Below are 15,916 nucleotides of genomic sequence, written 5' to 3'. Positions count from 1 at the left end.
CTTCATATTCTCCTAGAAGCAGGATTAAAATATAAGTTTTGAATTCAGAATCTTTCAGTAGCTAGAGTTGCTACACCTTTTTTTTTTTACTTTGGCTTACAAGGGAACATGTCAGAGGTAAGATATCAGTCTATAATTCAATATACTGTTAGCTCCACCATCTATTGTTTGCCTTAATTAGTCAGATTTGCAAAATTCAGCCCTTGTTTTGTTACCACAGAAGTTGTTGTGCATGAAATGTATCAACCTAAAAAATTACTGTGTCTTGCAAAAATGTGTTCACATGCAAACAAAGCAAGTACAAGCACAGCTGCTTGGTTTGGAAGCACAGTGCCTTCCACACTTTTTTTTTTTAATCCAGTGGATATAAATGAGGAACTGTGAAAATAAGTTCCTAAATGCTCAATCACAAAGTTTTCTTCATATTGCCAGCTTATTATTAATACACAGTACAAGCTGTTTTATAATCTTTGCCACTGGATTCTGTTCTGCTGGGTTCAGACATGGTGTCACTTTTTAACAACATAGTAGCTGTCCTGAAATTAATAGGGGGAAGTTAAAGGCAAGATTAGAATCAGAGCTCCCCTCTTTTGCAGCCAAGTGATCTGATAGTTAAGTTGAAAGAATAGCTCCTGTCTCCAGAGGGTGTCTCTTCTACATAAGATAGCACTGCAGTCTAACTCTGAAACTGCCTGTTTCATAGCTCTGAAAATAAATAGAACAGTTGTAAAATGCTGGGGCTTGCTTTGTGCACAAGGACCTCAGGCTTAGTTAGCTGTGGAATGAACCAAGTCGAAGACTCGGTCCTTGTTCACCCAAGCAAAGACCACCCAAGGGAGTATATGGAGGTATGCGTGTGGTTTAGCAAATCTACAAGGCTTCAAAAACTAGTTTCAAAGAAAGTCTTTGAGAGTTGGTTCAAGCGGTTTGCTTCTCCTGCTACTGTGCTCTTGGCTGCCTGCTAGTACATGTTCCCACAGTGTTTACAATGGTTATATGGTTGTTATGCAAAGCTGCATCGCCTAGAATGGGGCTGGGAAGGGATAAATACTGTTTAGCAGGTGAATTGATTGTCCTTCCTTAGAAACATTTTAATTCAAGAAGCACGGTGAAATGTGGATGAAAGTGGGTATGTATGTTTCAGTGCTGTCTACTGATAAGAGGCTTGTGGTTAGAATCTCTTCCCTCCACACTCTGAGGAGGGTACACAGCAGGGTGCGAACTTTGTGGCTAGATTTGATTTCTGTAAATGCTCCTTCACCCCAAAAAACCTCCACTCTACTGTGAGTATTCACTCAGAAAACAGATTTGTAATGGAAATACAGGACTACATTACCTCGTAGAAAAATCTCCATGGCTTTTATTTTTGGTTTGTCGTTTTACTCTTTTCAGATTTTGGAGAATGAGATAAATAGTCGGGATGCTTTGACCAAAGTGGTGCTCAGTACAGGACAGAAACTGGTAAGGGGAGGCCACTCAGCCTCCCACAAGATTATGGAGCATCTGAAGGARCTGGAGACATCTGTAGAAAACTTGAAGGCAGAGGCTCAGGGGAGGAGACAGAGGCTCATGCAATCATATGAGGCCCATCAGTACCTTACTGAGGTAAGGATGATTCATGAAAATTTTTCATTTGGTCTTTATTTGCTTAAAGGACCAGATACCTATATTGCTGAGTGTCTGAAAGTCTTGAGATAGGAGCAAAATTAATACTGTTCTGATTTTTCATATCTGGTAAGCATGGATACAGTGGAGAAATAAGAGCTATTTTCCCTAGGAACTGCAGTGAGGGATAAACATGTAACCATAACTACTGGGATTAGTTACTGGGATTAGTAGTTTCTGGAATAACATCTTCTAGATTTTATTACAGACAGGCCCCCTAGATGCTTTCTATTCTCACTGCTGTTTCTCTTTGGGCATCACTGCTTTCCAGTTTTCTTTGTTGTGACCTAAATAATAGCTGTGTTCATGCTCATCACCATATTTCATACAGCTACTGGAGGTGGAGGCCTGGCTGGCAGAGAGGAGCTTCATCTTGGAGACCTCCGATTATGGGAAGAATGAAGAATCCACCCAGGCTTTACTTCGTAAACTTGAAGCTACTAAGCTGGACATGGAGGGTTTCAGGCCCCGGATTGAGAAAGTACAGGAGACGGGCACCGGCTTAATAAACAAAGACAACCCAGAGAGGTAGGAAAGTGAAAACAGGCTTCTGTTCCAGATCTAACAAAAATGCCCAAGAAAGGCAAATATTGAGAAATTCAGCCTTAAGAAGCTGTTTGGTGGCTCATTCAGAAATATGACTTCAGGGGACATCAATCCCTCCTTCACCACCATCACACACTCCAATCCCCTCCCCCCCACCAAAAAAAAAAGATTAAAAAAAAAAACGATGATTGTTCTATTCTTTTCATGACTGTTGTTTTTCAACAACAGGCCAGATATTGCAGATCAGCTTCTTTGTCTACTATCTATTCCCAGGAACTGTCATCTAGTTGTCATTTAATATAAAGGTTCAGAAAGCACCGTGCTTGGGAAAGGAAACTGATATTCTTGACATTTCATTGCTTTTCATTGCCAATTTGCTTTTATATCTGGGGAGGAGTTGAAAAGAGCAGCCATTCATGCAAGATACTTTAATTTCCTGAACTACCTGGTTTTCATGTCCTGGCATAACTCACCCCATAATGATATCTGGTCTCTTCTATATTTTGAAGGTGTTGCAAATTCAACCTGTCAGAAAAGATGGTGTTCAAAAATAACACTAAGGCAAAGACATACTTCTGATTTTTGTTCTTTGCAGTCCAGCTATACTTTCAAAGCTCCAGGGGATCCTAGCAGACTATCAGTCTCTCCTACAGAAGGCTGAGACACAGAGAAAACGTCTGCAAGAACAATTCCAGCTGTATCAGTTTGAAAGAGAATTCCAGCTGGTGGAAGCCTGGCTTTCCAGTAAACAGTCTGTGGCAGAGTCCGATGACTATGGGCAGGACTTGGATGATGCTGAGGTAAAAAAAAAAGAAAAGGTCATGTGTGGCAAAGCAGAAATATTTTTGCTCTATTTTTTTGTGTAGCTAGTGACAGTGAAGCATGTTACAGTGGCACAAACTGAGCAAAACAGTGCTCTCTGCAGCAGGCACTGAGACTGGTTTCTGCCTGCTTGTGCAGGGGTCTCTGAAGTAGCGTTCTCCAATGGAAAAGGTAGGTTCGCCCGAAAATTGTCTTTTTCTGGGGATAAGGTGAGGTCACCACACTTCACTTATGGCCCTAATTTTTAACGTGTCAGGACCTAATCATTTGGCCACAGTCTTACAACACTGTCAGTGGAAAACACTAAGATGGACCATTCACACCAGCAGCTGAAGAGCTGCAGATTTCAAGCATGAATTTCTCCTCAGAGTACATTGCGCAGAGAGGTATACTTCACAGTATCCACTCCCCAGTTCAGCGAATTAATGCTTTCAACAGCTATTACATATGTGGACAAGCTAAACTGGTTATGTTTGGCAACATCTCCGTCTGTCAGGATGTAGGTAATTTTCTTCTCTGTGGCATAAGTTGTTGAGTGATCATAACAATAGATGTTTTCTTCTGACTCTAGACCATTTCAGTTTTTCAAGTGGTTTGTGCTTATAGTTTGCAATACATAGCTTTTTTGTTCTACGGTAGGGAGAAAGTGATTCCTTTTGCCTCTGTAAAAGAGGTAGGCAGAAATTCTTTTATCTAAGTCCAYGTCCCCTCCTTTATCCTGTAGGTGTTGGAGAAAAAGTTTAAAGATTTCATAAATGAGGTGAAACCTCTGGKACATTCCAAAGTTCTTTCCCTAAATGAATTAGCATCTAAACTGGAGAAAGARGACCACAGCAAGACAGAAGTTATCCAGAAGAGAACAAAGCAAATCAATGAAATGTGGGAGAAACTATGCCATGCCATCCAGACAAGGACAGAGGTAGGAAATACATGAAAAGCTGGTGAGGCATTGAATTCCCTGCATTTTCCTGTGGCCTTCTTTCTCAAGCCAGTGCATTGTTAATGTTAAAACACAAGGTTTGTAAGAGTGATGAGTATATTCTTTTCTTTCTTGGCCTGTTTCTCTTTATAGCCACTTCGTACCCTGGCAAGGTTTATTTTTGAAAGATATGTATCAGCCTAGAAATATTCTGTTTTCCTAAATTCACTGCAACCTCCAGTTTCCTGAAAAGCTAAACCAATCTAATGGTTTATGACAACTAACAGGAGGAAGTTTCACTCTCCGTATCCTCCTTACCCTCCTTCTTTACTCTGCCCTCCCTCCTGCTTTACTCCTGGCTGTGCAGTCCCACCCTTGTCCCAGCTCTGGCACTGACTAGACTCTTTCTTCAACTACTTCAGCTCATTGAACCAGCAAAAAAATACCCAGATTTGTTTGCTGGGTTAGTGAGCTGAAGTCAAAGAAAGAGAATGGGAGATAAGGTGGTAGAGGGCAAAGAGCCGAAACCTCTGACTTTTGGCAGCAGTTGACTGTTAAATCAGCTCACCTCATCCTGTGAAACTGCAGCCACAGATCTATTTGGAAATGCAAAGAAGAGAGGACATATTGAACTTGATGTGGGTGTTTGCTTTAAGGAGATTGTAAAATGTTGGATGTCCTCAACTCTTTCAGTTACTGTTACATACTGACATTTTGCATACAAATTAGCTGAAGTCCACTATTGTGTGTTAGCAGCAGTTATGCTTGACAATTGTTTTTAATGTGAAATCTGAATGTAAAATGTATTAGAACTGTTTTAATCCTCTCATCTCAGAAACCCTAATTTTCACCTAACTCACCTTATTTTTACAGTTTGAAATGTAGGCCTCTGTCCCAAGCAAGTTTTCTAGGACTCTTTCTGCAGTCAAGAGAGGTATCTATAAAGGGCAGTTCATGCTCTCCATCTTGATCATTCATCTTAGGTAGGGATAAATTGCTCTAGAGAGACATCTGTTTCTTTTCATTGACATAGAGAACTTGGGAAACTAGGTTAGGTTGGATACCTCTTTTAGATTACTTTCATTGGGAAGGTGTTTCATTCCTCCACTTGTTCAGTCTGTACTGCATGAGGATATGACATTAGGGTTGCCTATTTTTACACTGCAGACATGATATATCATATTACCAGTAAATTGTTTCTTTATTCCAGAACCTAAGAGCAGCCCAGCAAGTTCATCAGTATGATCACGATGTGGATGAAGTAAAGGGCTGGATGCAGGAGAAAGAGGCGGTGGTGGACATAGAAGATTATGGATATGACCTTCCAGGTGTACAGACACTTCTCAGCCAGCTTGAGGGAGTTGAGGTAAAGAGATCTGTCATGAAGCAGTGGCAGAAAAATGTAAATGAAAAAAAAGGTGACTGCTGCACATTTTGAAATCTTTTGGGCTGGCTCATTTGCAGGCCAACAAAAGATAAATGTATTCCATCCTGAAAAATCCATTGTGCCTCACAGCAAGGGTGCCTTTTTCTCCTACTTTTACCGTTGTGATATTATATTATTATTACTTTTATTTCTCAAGATGAGCTTCTCTTCTAAAGTTTATTCAAAAATTGTTGTTGTAATTGCAAAGGTGTCATCTGAAATGAAAGAAGAGAATTCAGGTCCGTGCTTGTCAAAATAATCAGTGTGTTGCATCTAAAGAAGCTTCTTTTGTGTTTGATGATGAATGTTTACAGGCACTACTAGGAGGAAACTGAGAGGAAAAGACCTGATAGTGTCATAGTTCCAACCTTTGTGCAATCAGTGGATAGAAAAAATAGGCACCATCTTTAAAATATGCTTTTGATAATCTCTCCATGTAAATAGAGACCTGATCTTACAGTCAGTTCTGTCTGTGTTCCAGAGAGATCTAGAAGCCATCATGAAAGAGCTGGAGCGGATTCGGGGAGAGGCTTGGCACCTCAGCCRCACCTACCCTCAAGTCAAAGAAAACATTATGGAGAGACTCACAGATGTGGATGAGTGCTGGGAAAACCTGGGCCAGAAATTCCTGGAGAGGAAGGCGAGACTGAGCCAGGCAGAACAAGTCCAGCTCTACTTCAATGACTGCAGAGAGCTGATGTATGTGTGGGCCCCTTGCATTTGGCAGTGGGCCTGACTTCTTGTCTTTCCCTCCTGGAGTTTTCTATCATCTTACACTTGTGGATGGTTTGACTCCTGTCCCAGGTGTTATGAAGCTTGATTATGAATTTCTTTGAATAATAATAACACAATGCATCTTCTTGACAATACTCAACAGAATTTATCACACGGCAGAAGAGACCATGCCACTCTGCTCCAGCACAGTGTGCATGATAGACCCACATTTTTAGACTATTTCCTTTAAAGTTTTGGAGAATTCAGGCACTCCAGATAGTTTTGGTAGTCTCACAATTCCAGTCAAAAACATTGTTGATTCTTTTGGAAGATGGGGAAGTCTCTTCTAGATATTCAAGTAAATTATGTGCTTTTATTAGAGTCAAAGCAACTACATTAAAGACAATCTCCTAGAACAGATTAGTACTTGCTCAAGTGCTGCAAGTGGTTTGGGCACATTTTTTTAAATACTATTACCCATATGTGCACACTCTCCTGTCCATTTTTATTAGGTGTCAACATTTTGTAGTAAATCAGTTGCTGGGAAATTCCTTTTTTTTTTTCATTTTTCTTTTTTAATCTGAATTAGAACAAAAGGCTGAATGTTAAAAGCATCTACAAACATCTTTCAAAAAATTAAGTTGAACTAAAACATCTCATTTTGATTAAATCAACCATGCCAACATATCTATAAGCAGAGGTCTAATGTAAAAGTTGAAATAATGGATGCAAATAGTCTTTACTGAAAGTGGCAGACCAACATTATTAAAATACTACATTTTATCATTTTAATGGCATTTTCATCAAAATTGATACATTCACCATGAATTTTTGAACAGCGTTTCTCATAGACTACGGGAATAGAAATACGGGAATTTCAGAATCAATGAAGTGAATGAAAGGGTTAATCCATTGCAGGAGTAGAAATCGAAAGACAGTGAAATGGTTACCACTGACTATTGGGCACTTGTAATGCTAAAGAATAGATCCAAAGCTCAGGTAAATCAAGATGCATTGGTTCATGCCAGTTGAGGCTTGTGCCCAGGAATACAAACTTTTCCTTAAAAATATGTTAGTAGGCTGTTTTGCATGAGTGCTCTGTATGTGTATAAAGTGCTTTTATGCATGGCAATAAGGTTACATGGGCATCTGAAAGTCTGTATGTTCCTGTATAAAAGTTCTATGAGTGTGTACAGCCTATGCTTCTGCAGTTACAGGAGTTCCTTCTAAGGATTTAAATGTTTGTCACTTCAGTATGTAGAGATGCTGCAGCTGCTTATCTAACAGTCTATGTATTGCAACATCAGTGGGAATATTATAGAAGGTTATAAAAAATCCATAAATGTGTGGGTTAGCCTACACAAATGTATTTGTATATTCATATCTTTCATGGTCAAATAAAAGTCTGTATACATATGTCCRCATCCATGGGATGTATGCATTCCTAGATAGCCAGAGGGTTCAGATTCCTTCCATTTTTTCCTTTTTGACTCTGCTCTGTAGGGCTTGGGCCAATGAGATGCATGCACTAGTGATATCTGAGGAACTGGCAAATGATGTCCTGGGAGCTGAACTGCTTATCAAGCATCATGAGGAATACAAGCGTGAGATAGAGAAGCAGTGGCTAAAATATGAAGAAATGCAGCGGGCAGGAGATGACCTGATGAAGAATGGACATTTCATGTCTGCGGAGGTGTGTTGATGATGGGTTAAATATTTTACAAACAAGAGTGAACTAAGAAGACATATGAAATGGGCGGATGCCCAGTTGCAGTATAGCAAAATAGCTTTCAGTAAGTTTTCAGAAGAACTTTTGCAATTCAAAGGCATCACAGATTTATAGATTTGTCTCTCGCTTCTTGAGACCTATGAAAAAGGAAAGCACCTTTTAAAGTGCTTCCTCACGCCTCTAAAAACTGATTTTTGAAGCTAACCATAAAAGGAAGAGTAGTCACTGCATGGATTATAGCTGTGCGGGGGAGTAGGAGATATTGCTGTTCCACAGAAAAGATGTGCYACACAAATAAGTTTTTAGCATTTAACTACACAAGAAGTAGGATAAAATACATCACAATGCAGATCAAATATAGGGTGGGGTGAGGTCTATAAGAACAACAGAAAATATGCAATTCTTCAGAAATTTTAGAAGGAGGAATAAGTTAACTTTAAAACTACTGTGATCCTCTTATCTATGTAACTGTAGATTTTGACCTTTGCTATGACCCCAAACTTGTCTTGAGACTGTCAGTGGATCCAGAGATCACAGTTAAAAACATCTTCAGAATGTATGCAAGATTACATTACTTCCATTGCAAAGAGAATCAGTGGGTTTTCAACAATTTAAGAATTTCCATTGTCTCCATGCCATAAAAGCATAAATTTGTTGAGTCTTCTGGGTTCCCTTTAGTTCCATAATACAAATTGTCTGGGTATAAAATTTGACCATGGGAAAGCATATAGCAGAATATTGGTCACACAGCATGCAGAATATGCATAAAATTATAAAGTATAGCTATATAAGGTGGAGAATAAATGAATCCAGCTAAGCAAAATGAGGACTCAGATTTCCTTTCTAAATTATGTTAGCATCACAAAATTATCTATAGGTCATTTTGTCTGAAGGTCAGAGTACATGTTATTTGAATCTCAAAAGATAGTCTGACTGTATCTTTCACCTGCTGGCATTACAAATGTTATTTTTCTAGATTGAAGAAAAATTGTTAGAGCTGTCAGAGCTGATGAAGAAGGTAAAGGAGAGCTGGGACATGAGGAAAGAGTTGTATGAAGAAAACTGGGAGATTCAGTTGCTCCGGAGAGAGCTAGAACAAGCAGAAGCATGGCTGGCTGCCAAGGAGAGCTTTCTTTCAGATCCTAGCTATGGGGTGAGTACCACCATTTGGCTGAATAGAATGCGTAAGTCTGAAAAATCTCAGGCTTAACTTCTGTATCTGTTGTTGATTTTTCCACTCAGGATTCAGTGTCTGAAGTAGAGGAACTACTGAAGAAACACCAGGATTTTGAGAAGATGCTTGCAGCTCAGGAGGAGAAATTTGCTCAGCTCAACAGGAAAACTAAGGTGAGAAGTAGAGTTGTATATGAGGCAGGATGTTGTCACAGGATGACCTGGCTCCTTAGATGTTTGGGGCTCAGTCATCCCTTGACAGAATGAACTCCTATGGTGAGACGGAGGAGATGAATTCCAAAGCTGAGCTACTGGAAACAGCAGCTGAGAAAATAAGAGCTGTCTGTAGGTCAGTAGAGTCCAAGTAGCCTGCAAAAGCTCTAGGGGAAAAGTGGAAGCTTTGTCTTCCAGGAGCAGCAAASAGGCTGCGTAGTATAGCATGTGCTGCTGTGTGAGGAACAGGGTGATCCCTCACTATTACAAAGAGGATAGAGAGACATTTGATACACTCAGAATTTCAACAAGTAGCTGCAGTCCCCTAGCAGTGCTGGAGGATACCAAGGGGCTGAAAGCAAAGAGAGACTGAGGCAGAAATAGGCCTTTTTCTTTCTGGCATCATAGTTCTACAATGGATCATGTTCAGTAACTAAAATATTCAGTCAGCCTCCCAGATCCTCTCTCAATTCTTCCTCAAAACATTTACCTGAAATAACCAGCAAACATAGCATTTGTATTTGGCATTCAGTTGAAAAAGAGTTTGAGTCTGCCTTTTGCTCTGTGTTTTTGCAGATTGGTTAAATGAAGGGACAGAGGTCCTCCTTCTTAAAATTTTCCATGAGAATATTCCTGGATACTCATTGTTCCTACAGTAGACTTAAAGCAAGCAGTGCCACAATACAGAGGCACAATTTCTCTGGAGGTTATTAAAGTCGCAGCCTCTAAAGATCATAGAAAGGGCTGGGATTCACTGTATTTGAGATTAATTCCCACCAATGTTCATAGYTGGTAAAATAACACTTAGCATAGCAATTAAGTTCAATTCTAACTCTAAAAATGCTAGTGGAGGTACAGTCCTTTAAAGTCAGTGCCAGTTTTTTCTTGCTTAAAATAAAATATTTTTAGGTAAGTACCCGTAAGTGCACCCTCACAGGTAATTTCACAAGTGTAATATTTGTGTCCTACAGAGGGAGATGAATCTTCTGAAGCAAACTGACACAGAAGAGAATGATCCAAAGAATAAAGGCAAAATCATACGGGTTCCCTCTCTGAAAAGAAAGCCATCTGACAAAAGGAGTCCATTGCCAAGAGTGATAAAGAGCACAAAGCCACTGCCACCTGTGCCCTTACCCACCCTGGCCTTGAGAGCTCCCCTTGAAACTATTTTCTCCCCCATCGAGAAGTCTCCGTCGGCTTTTCAACCATTCAGTCCTGGAGGAGTCCCAGAGGTGCTGGGCAGCACCAAAACAGAGATGAAAGCTGAGAGGAGGCTCAGTGAGATTATCTCTCCACCTACACCAAAGCCAATGGGTCCACAAGCTACATCTTTGGAAAGTCACAGCTCTCTAACCTCTCCTTTATCTCCTATTCTCACAAACCAGCAATGCAGCAGCAGTTTGTTGGAATCATATTCCCCAGGCCTTTTATCACCCCAAGAAAAAAATGCTAGAGGGTCCTCCTTCTCTGACCTGCAGACAAAAGTAGTGGCAACTCCACCTGAGCCTGGTCAAATGTCACAAGATAAATCACCAAACTTACTGCTGTCTGGCTCCTCTCAGGAGAGATTAGAGAATGCATCTTCTGTAAGTCCTGAGGATTTCTGACTCTGTCCTCACAAAACCTGTGTCTCATGCTACCATGTGCTAGTTAAAATAGCAGAATATAGGAAGTTCTGTAAGAAAGTCACAAAAAGCACTGTACAGTGGTCCTTTCAATGGATTCCCTCATGGATCCAAAGGGCAAGAACATTTAATGTGCCTTTGCAGAGCCAATATATTTTCTAGAAAGACAGTTGCCTTAACCAGCTAGGCATAACTTAAGTGTTTTTAATTTGCTCACTTCTATAGACTAGGGCTAGACAACAGTGTTGGTCTGTGTTTTTCTTTCCCAAATTAGAGGTTATTCATGGTAGTGGGTGCTCAGCAGAACACTTAAAAAAGAGCCAGAAAATGCTGCCTCACAAAGAGAAAGACACTGCTGATTTACATGTGACATCTTGCCTCTACATGAGGTGGTGGGTCTCAGCATCCACTGAATAGAGAAGTCAGGGAGAGGCAGGAGTTAGGAGCTGCTGCTCTGCAGGTGCCTCTGCTGCCGGCTCTCTGTCTTGCACCATGTCGGCCTGCCTGGCGCCCCCTTTGGCAGGTGTGTCCATGTTTGCTTTTGCTCACCCTGGCAGGGAATGCACTGTCAACTCATGGACAGATGAAAGTTGTTCTCTTCCTCTCTTTCACTTTGAGAGGAATGTGTTTGTCACATATCCAAGTGTACCAGTACAAAGCTATACATTGGTATAACTCAGCATTTATTGCCTGGGTGTTATAAATAACTGGCCATTTACATTGTAAATTGTTTTCAATCATATAAAAATAACATTCAAAATTAAGAAATTTTGGTTTTCTCTTGTGGTAGTTTTTATCATATGGTATCACAGTCAAGTCCTTGAATGGCTCTTGATTTCACAATGTTTGGATAGCAAACAGACATAGTACTTGTATTGTGAGGGGGTCAGGTCTGCCCCTTGCAAACAATATGAGAATATACCTTGTTCAGTACAGTCATGTTCATTTACACCTCATAATGGGGTGTTGCTCCAGCTAAGCAAACAACTCGATTACAAAAGAAACCTTTAATTAATACACTGTGACAGAGGACATTCCATGAGAAAATTGTTCTAAGTGAACATGAATTATCTTCATTTAGGTAGTAAATCAGAGATGTGACTGCAATCTAGAGAGGATTGCTAGATGTGCTGTGAACGTAAAGGCTTAGAGACAGCAGAGATCAGTTCCTCTGTGTGGAATATATCTAGAAATAGCTTCAGAAATTCTAACACATATTTAAGGGCTCCTCTATAGTTAAACAGTAACGTCCTTCTGTGTCGCAGGTTTCTGCAAGTCTCCATCGCATGGAGGGATTCCTCGAAAAGAGAGACCAGCTCCTTCCGGGAAGACACCAGGTAGAAACAAAAGCCCTCACCCTGAGTTAATTCATCTTTCCTTGAATTATAGTCCGGAGTGTGACTTCCTCAAGATAAACTCTTGCTGAAGGGAAGTTCAGGACTGTGGGCTTAATTCAGTTCCCACTAAAAACCACAAAGAAGTCTCCACTGACTTCAGCAGTACTTGATCTCGTCCTTAGCAGAAAGACAATGGAATTTTTGCCTGTCAGGGGAATCATGCAGTACAGGGTCAGTCTACATTTGATGGATTTATTAACAGAACCTGGACTGTATGACAGTTAATTACATTCCCCTTCAAAAAGCATCAAGACCCTATATTGGCGTGTGATGGTTTGTCAGCAGTGAAAGCCCCCAGTCCAATGTTTCCAAGGCTTATAATTTCTAACTGTACTAGAATAGAACTAAGGTTTCAGTTCATCTTTGGGTAGTGGGTGGAAGAAGTAGTTTGTTTAATCCAGGGCTGAAGGAAACTGAAGTCTAAGTTCTCATCCTGGTAAAGCATATGGCTTCAGTTCAGTAGGATAATGTTCATAACAGGGCAGGAAATTTTCTAATATTCACCACAAGTATGTAGACATCTGAGTGCTTGCCTAGGTATGGCATGCAAATAGGTTGTCCTGGATTGTTTGTCCCACAGACTATTTCTTCCTCTAAAACTTTTAACTTGCAAGAACTCTTAAAAAAAATGAAAATCCATACTGAATTTCATCATCTGGAAGCAGAATTAGTTATTCCTCTGTTCCAGATACATTGAATTAAGTTTGCTGTGTTACTGCACTACCATCTCACCAACAAAGAAAAAYCATGACATATCTTCCTTAGGATTTTCTTCTTCCTTCTCTCTGACACACCAAATAAGTCAGCTTGATTTACTGGCATAACAAAACAGGAAATATATATAAGTAATAGGATCTTTCATCCAGAAGGATCCCATGGYGCAAGGCTAACCTTTTACTGCTACACAGTTGGGATAGGAAATAGCAGCTGCTTTTGCACAGTGTTCAGGAGCATTTCACAGGGGATAGTTTAGGAAGTGAAGAAGAATTTAGCAGCCACATTAGAATGAAACCATATCTGGACCAAAACTAGAATATGACCAGCAAGCGAAGGCCAATGTTCCAGCAGCTGGAGAAATAAAGTGGAGTTTCAGTGACCAGAAATAGACACAACTTTGATAATCCATCTTTTCTCAAAGATGTCGCTGATCACAACATGGTGTAGAGCTTGCTTATGCCATGTTACGTCATTTGTTGTCCTGGCTCACAAAGAGCCCATTGCTGAATCACCCACCCCATTAACTACAGCAGACTCTGTTTTTCTAGGAGAAAATCATGAGCTTCTGTGATCATAATCTGGGCAGCTCCTGGCTCCCTGTGGAAGATGCATACAGATTTCACTACTGTAATTAAATATGTAGCTATTAATTGGATTTTATCATTGTTTCTATTCATGTAGCCAAGCTCAAGATCTTGGAAATCCTTCTATGTAAAACTTGATGGGCTCAAACTTGATTTCTATAATGATGAAAAAGAAGCCTCTAAGGTAATTTCTTTTCTGAATCTTTCTAGTAATCTCTCTGTGTTTCCCTATTTAAAATAGAATTTAAAAAATAAATAAATCAGAGTTACATTGGTTTGGTTTGGGACTAGAGCTAATTAGTAATCTTTCAAATGGTAGTTGGGTCAAATCCAACAATTGTTCCATGGATACCAACCATAAGACTGAAAAATAAGCTTTCAGAAGTTTTTCAAACATGTTCTTTAAAAGAAGTATCTTATTCAAGAATTRCCTTCAAGATACAATGTAACACTCCATTGTTCCTTCACCCTTCTTCCTATTCAGTGATTGTAGTTGTAATTTCAGAAGCAGAAAAAGGTAGTGTGGGTGTGTAGTCAGCCTGCAAGTTGGAATAGTATTGAATCCTAGGAGAAAGACACAGAAAACATTCTATTATAATTTCATCTTCCTTCAGAATGTATCCACACTTCTGTCTCTCAACATTGCTGGTGCCACATGGGAGAGGTTGACAAAGTACGTCAGGAAAGAGAACACCTTCATGTTACGGTAAGTCATATAGAGAAGTGCGCTAATAAAAGCTCTTCTGTATGACTGCATTTACTTGCAGTCACCTAAGACTGTTGCTAAGAGACATAGCTGAAATGTCGTGCAGTGCTTGCACCACTCATAAAGACAGGAAGGTATAAGGTAAGACTAACTGGAATGCCTCTCCTCCTGTCCTTATTTACAGGCTGAGAGATGGGGCAGAGTATTTCTTTGCAGCACCTTCTCAACAGCTGATGGAGGACTGGCTGCAATCACTACAGAATAATATAGGTAGGTTCTCACTTCCTTCAAGAATGAACTGTGTTGTTAGCAAGTGATGGTGTAGAAGGGGAAGAGAATGAAATATTCTGGTGTTTCCTGAGCTGTCCTTTTTGCCTCTGTTAGACAGCAGTCCACAAGTCACCTTGCAAGGTAATGACCTGACAGGAGAATATTCAGGGTGACTTGAAAATCAGCTTATCAGTTATAGTGTGGCTGGCATCGTTATTCCCGGGGAGGGGCCTTGCCCAAAGGCTGTTTCCATCCTTTTAATAAAGAGTTGCTTTGGCTCTTGATCAACAGCTTTTCCTCCAAATCTAGCTCTCATTTTAGACACCTCAACAGGCAGTGGCATACTAGAAAGGGTGTCAGGACACAAAGATACCTGGTGTTCAGACAAATTTGTTATGGACCCAGAAATAGCAGGTTGCCTCTAGCTCTACTTCAGAAGGTTTTTATTGTTGTTCTTTGACACTCTGCAGGACACAGTAACAGACCAGACTCCAGGGCAAAGGTGCAGCCTTTCGTTCCAAACACAGAGACCTCTCAGACAAGATTGTGGGGCTTTCCAGAAAGAGACTGCTGAAAGACTAACCATCAAAACCTTGCTCCTGAGGTAAGGTCTCTGCGCTTCAAGGCTGAACAGATATTACTGTTGTTTGTATTTAGGTAGCAATCACCTGCAGAGTAAGATTGCCCAAATAATTGCCRAGGAATATTTGTATCACCTATCCCAGGCCACAGAGTTACCAAAATGGAGCATCTGAACTGAAGGCTGGGTTGCGTACATGCTCAACAGAAAGAAACTGGCTCCAGTAGATAAGGGAGTCAGAGCAGGAGTCTAAAATAGGTGCCTTGGGTTTTCCTCTGAATATTCTCTCCAGTAGGGGCCAAAAGAAACCCAGCCTTCTATCTTAATGAGCCAAATCAGTTGCCTAAAGTTAGACTGTCTGAATACTTTCCTCAAAGGTCATTTTGAGAATCCAAACACAGGCATTGAAAATACAGCCACTGTCCCTGTCAGAAAATTTAGTCCATAGTATAAATCAGTTGCATTTGAGGTCTGTAGGAATCTTACAGACTATGATGTGAAATCATAGTCCCTCTGCCAGGTGGATTTTTGGTGCTGAGCTAGATGTCTAACAAAGTTCTTACATAAACATAGTGACTTAAATTCATYCAGATTATCCCTGATTTTCTGGTGGTGCTCATTGTTGATAGGAGAACACCTTCCTTCAAAATCAAACCGGAAAAAGAGCCTGCAGAATTTTCCAGAGATTTTAAGGAAGACGGGACTGCAGTAACACAAGCCTCCATCACCACACTGAGACCAGAACAAAGTGGTAATAAAAAAAATCTGCCTCTATCTCTGCTAGAAGCAGGAAGAGAAAAATGACATTTGCCCCAATGAATATCAGACCC

At 40.3% G+C, this 15,916-nt stretch overlaps 1 protein-coding gene across 1 annotated transcript in view; it reads left to right on the top strand.

Annotated features, from left to right (window-relative positions):
* The window catches only part of SPTBN5 (spectrin beta, non-erythrocytic 5), a 100,344-nt gene extending 84,454 nt beyond the window's left edge, over positions 1–15,890 (top strand). Inside the window, 17 exon segments of the mRNA XM_026061676.1 lie at positions 1,393–1,605; positions 1,997–2,193; positions 2,807–3,011; positions 3,758–3,952; positions 5,163–5,318; positions 5,860–6,077; positions 7,596–7,785; positions 8,798–8,974; positions 9,064–9,168; positions 10,179–10,793; positions 12,098–12,169; positions 13,628–13,714; positions 14,145–14,236; positions 14,421–14,506; positions 14,977–15,073; positions 15,075–15,110; positions 15,716–15,890. Coding sequence (XP_025917461.1) covers positions 1,393–1,605; positions 1,997–2,193; positions 2,807–3,011; positions 3,758–3,952; positions 5,163–5,318; positions 5,860–6,077; positions 7,596–7,785; positions 8,798–8,974; positions 9,064–9,168; positions 10,179–10,793; positions 12,098–12,169; positions 13,628–13,714; positions 14,145–14,236; positions 14,421–14,506; positions 14,977–15,073; positions 15,075–15,110; positions 15,716–15,890 — 2,916 coding nt within the window.
* Positions 15,891–15,916: the final 26 nt, after the last annotated feature.

This window comes from Apteryx rowi, unplaced genomic scaffold, assembly GCF_003343035.1.
Source record: "Apteryx rowi isolate R43461 unplaced genomic scaffold, aptRow1 scaffold_183, whole genome shotgun sequence".
NCBI classification, from domain to species: domain Eukaryota; kingdom Metazoa; phylum Chordata; class Aves; order Apterygiformes; family Apterygidae; genus Apteryx; species Apteryx rowi.
Note: the sequence above shows the minus strand (reverse complement) of the source record. Positions and strands in the feature narration are given on the sequence as shown.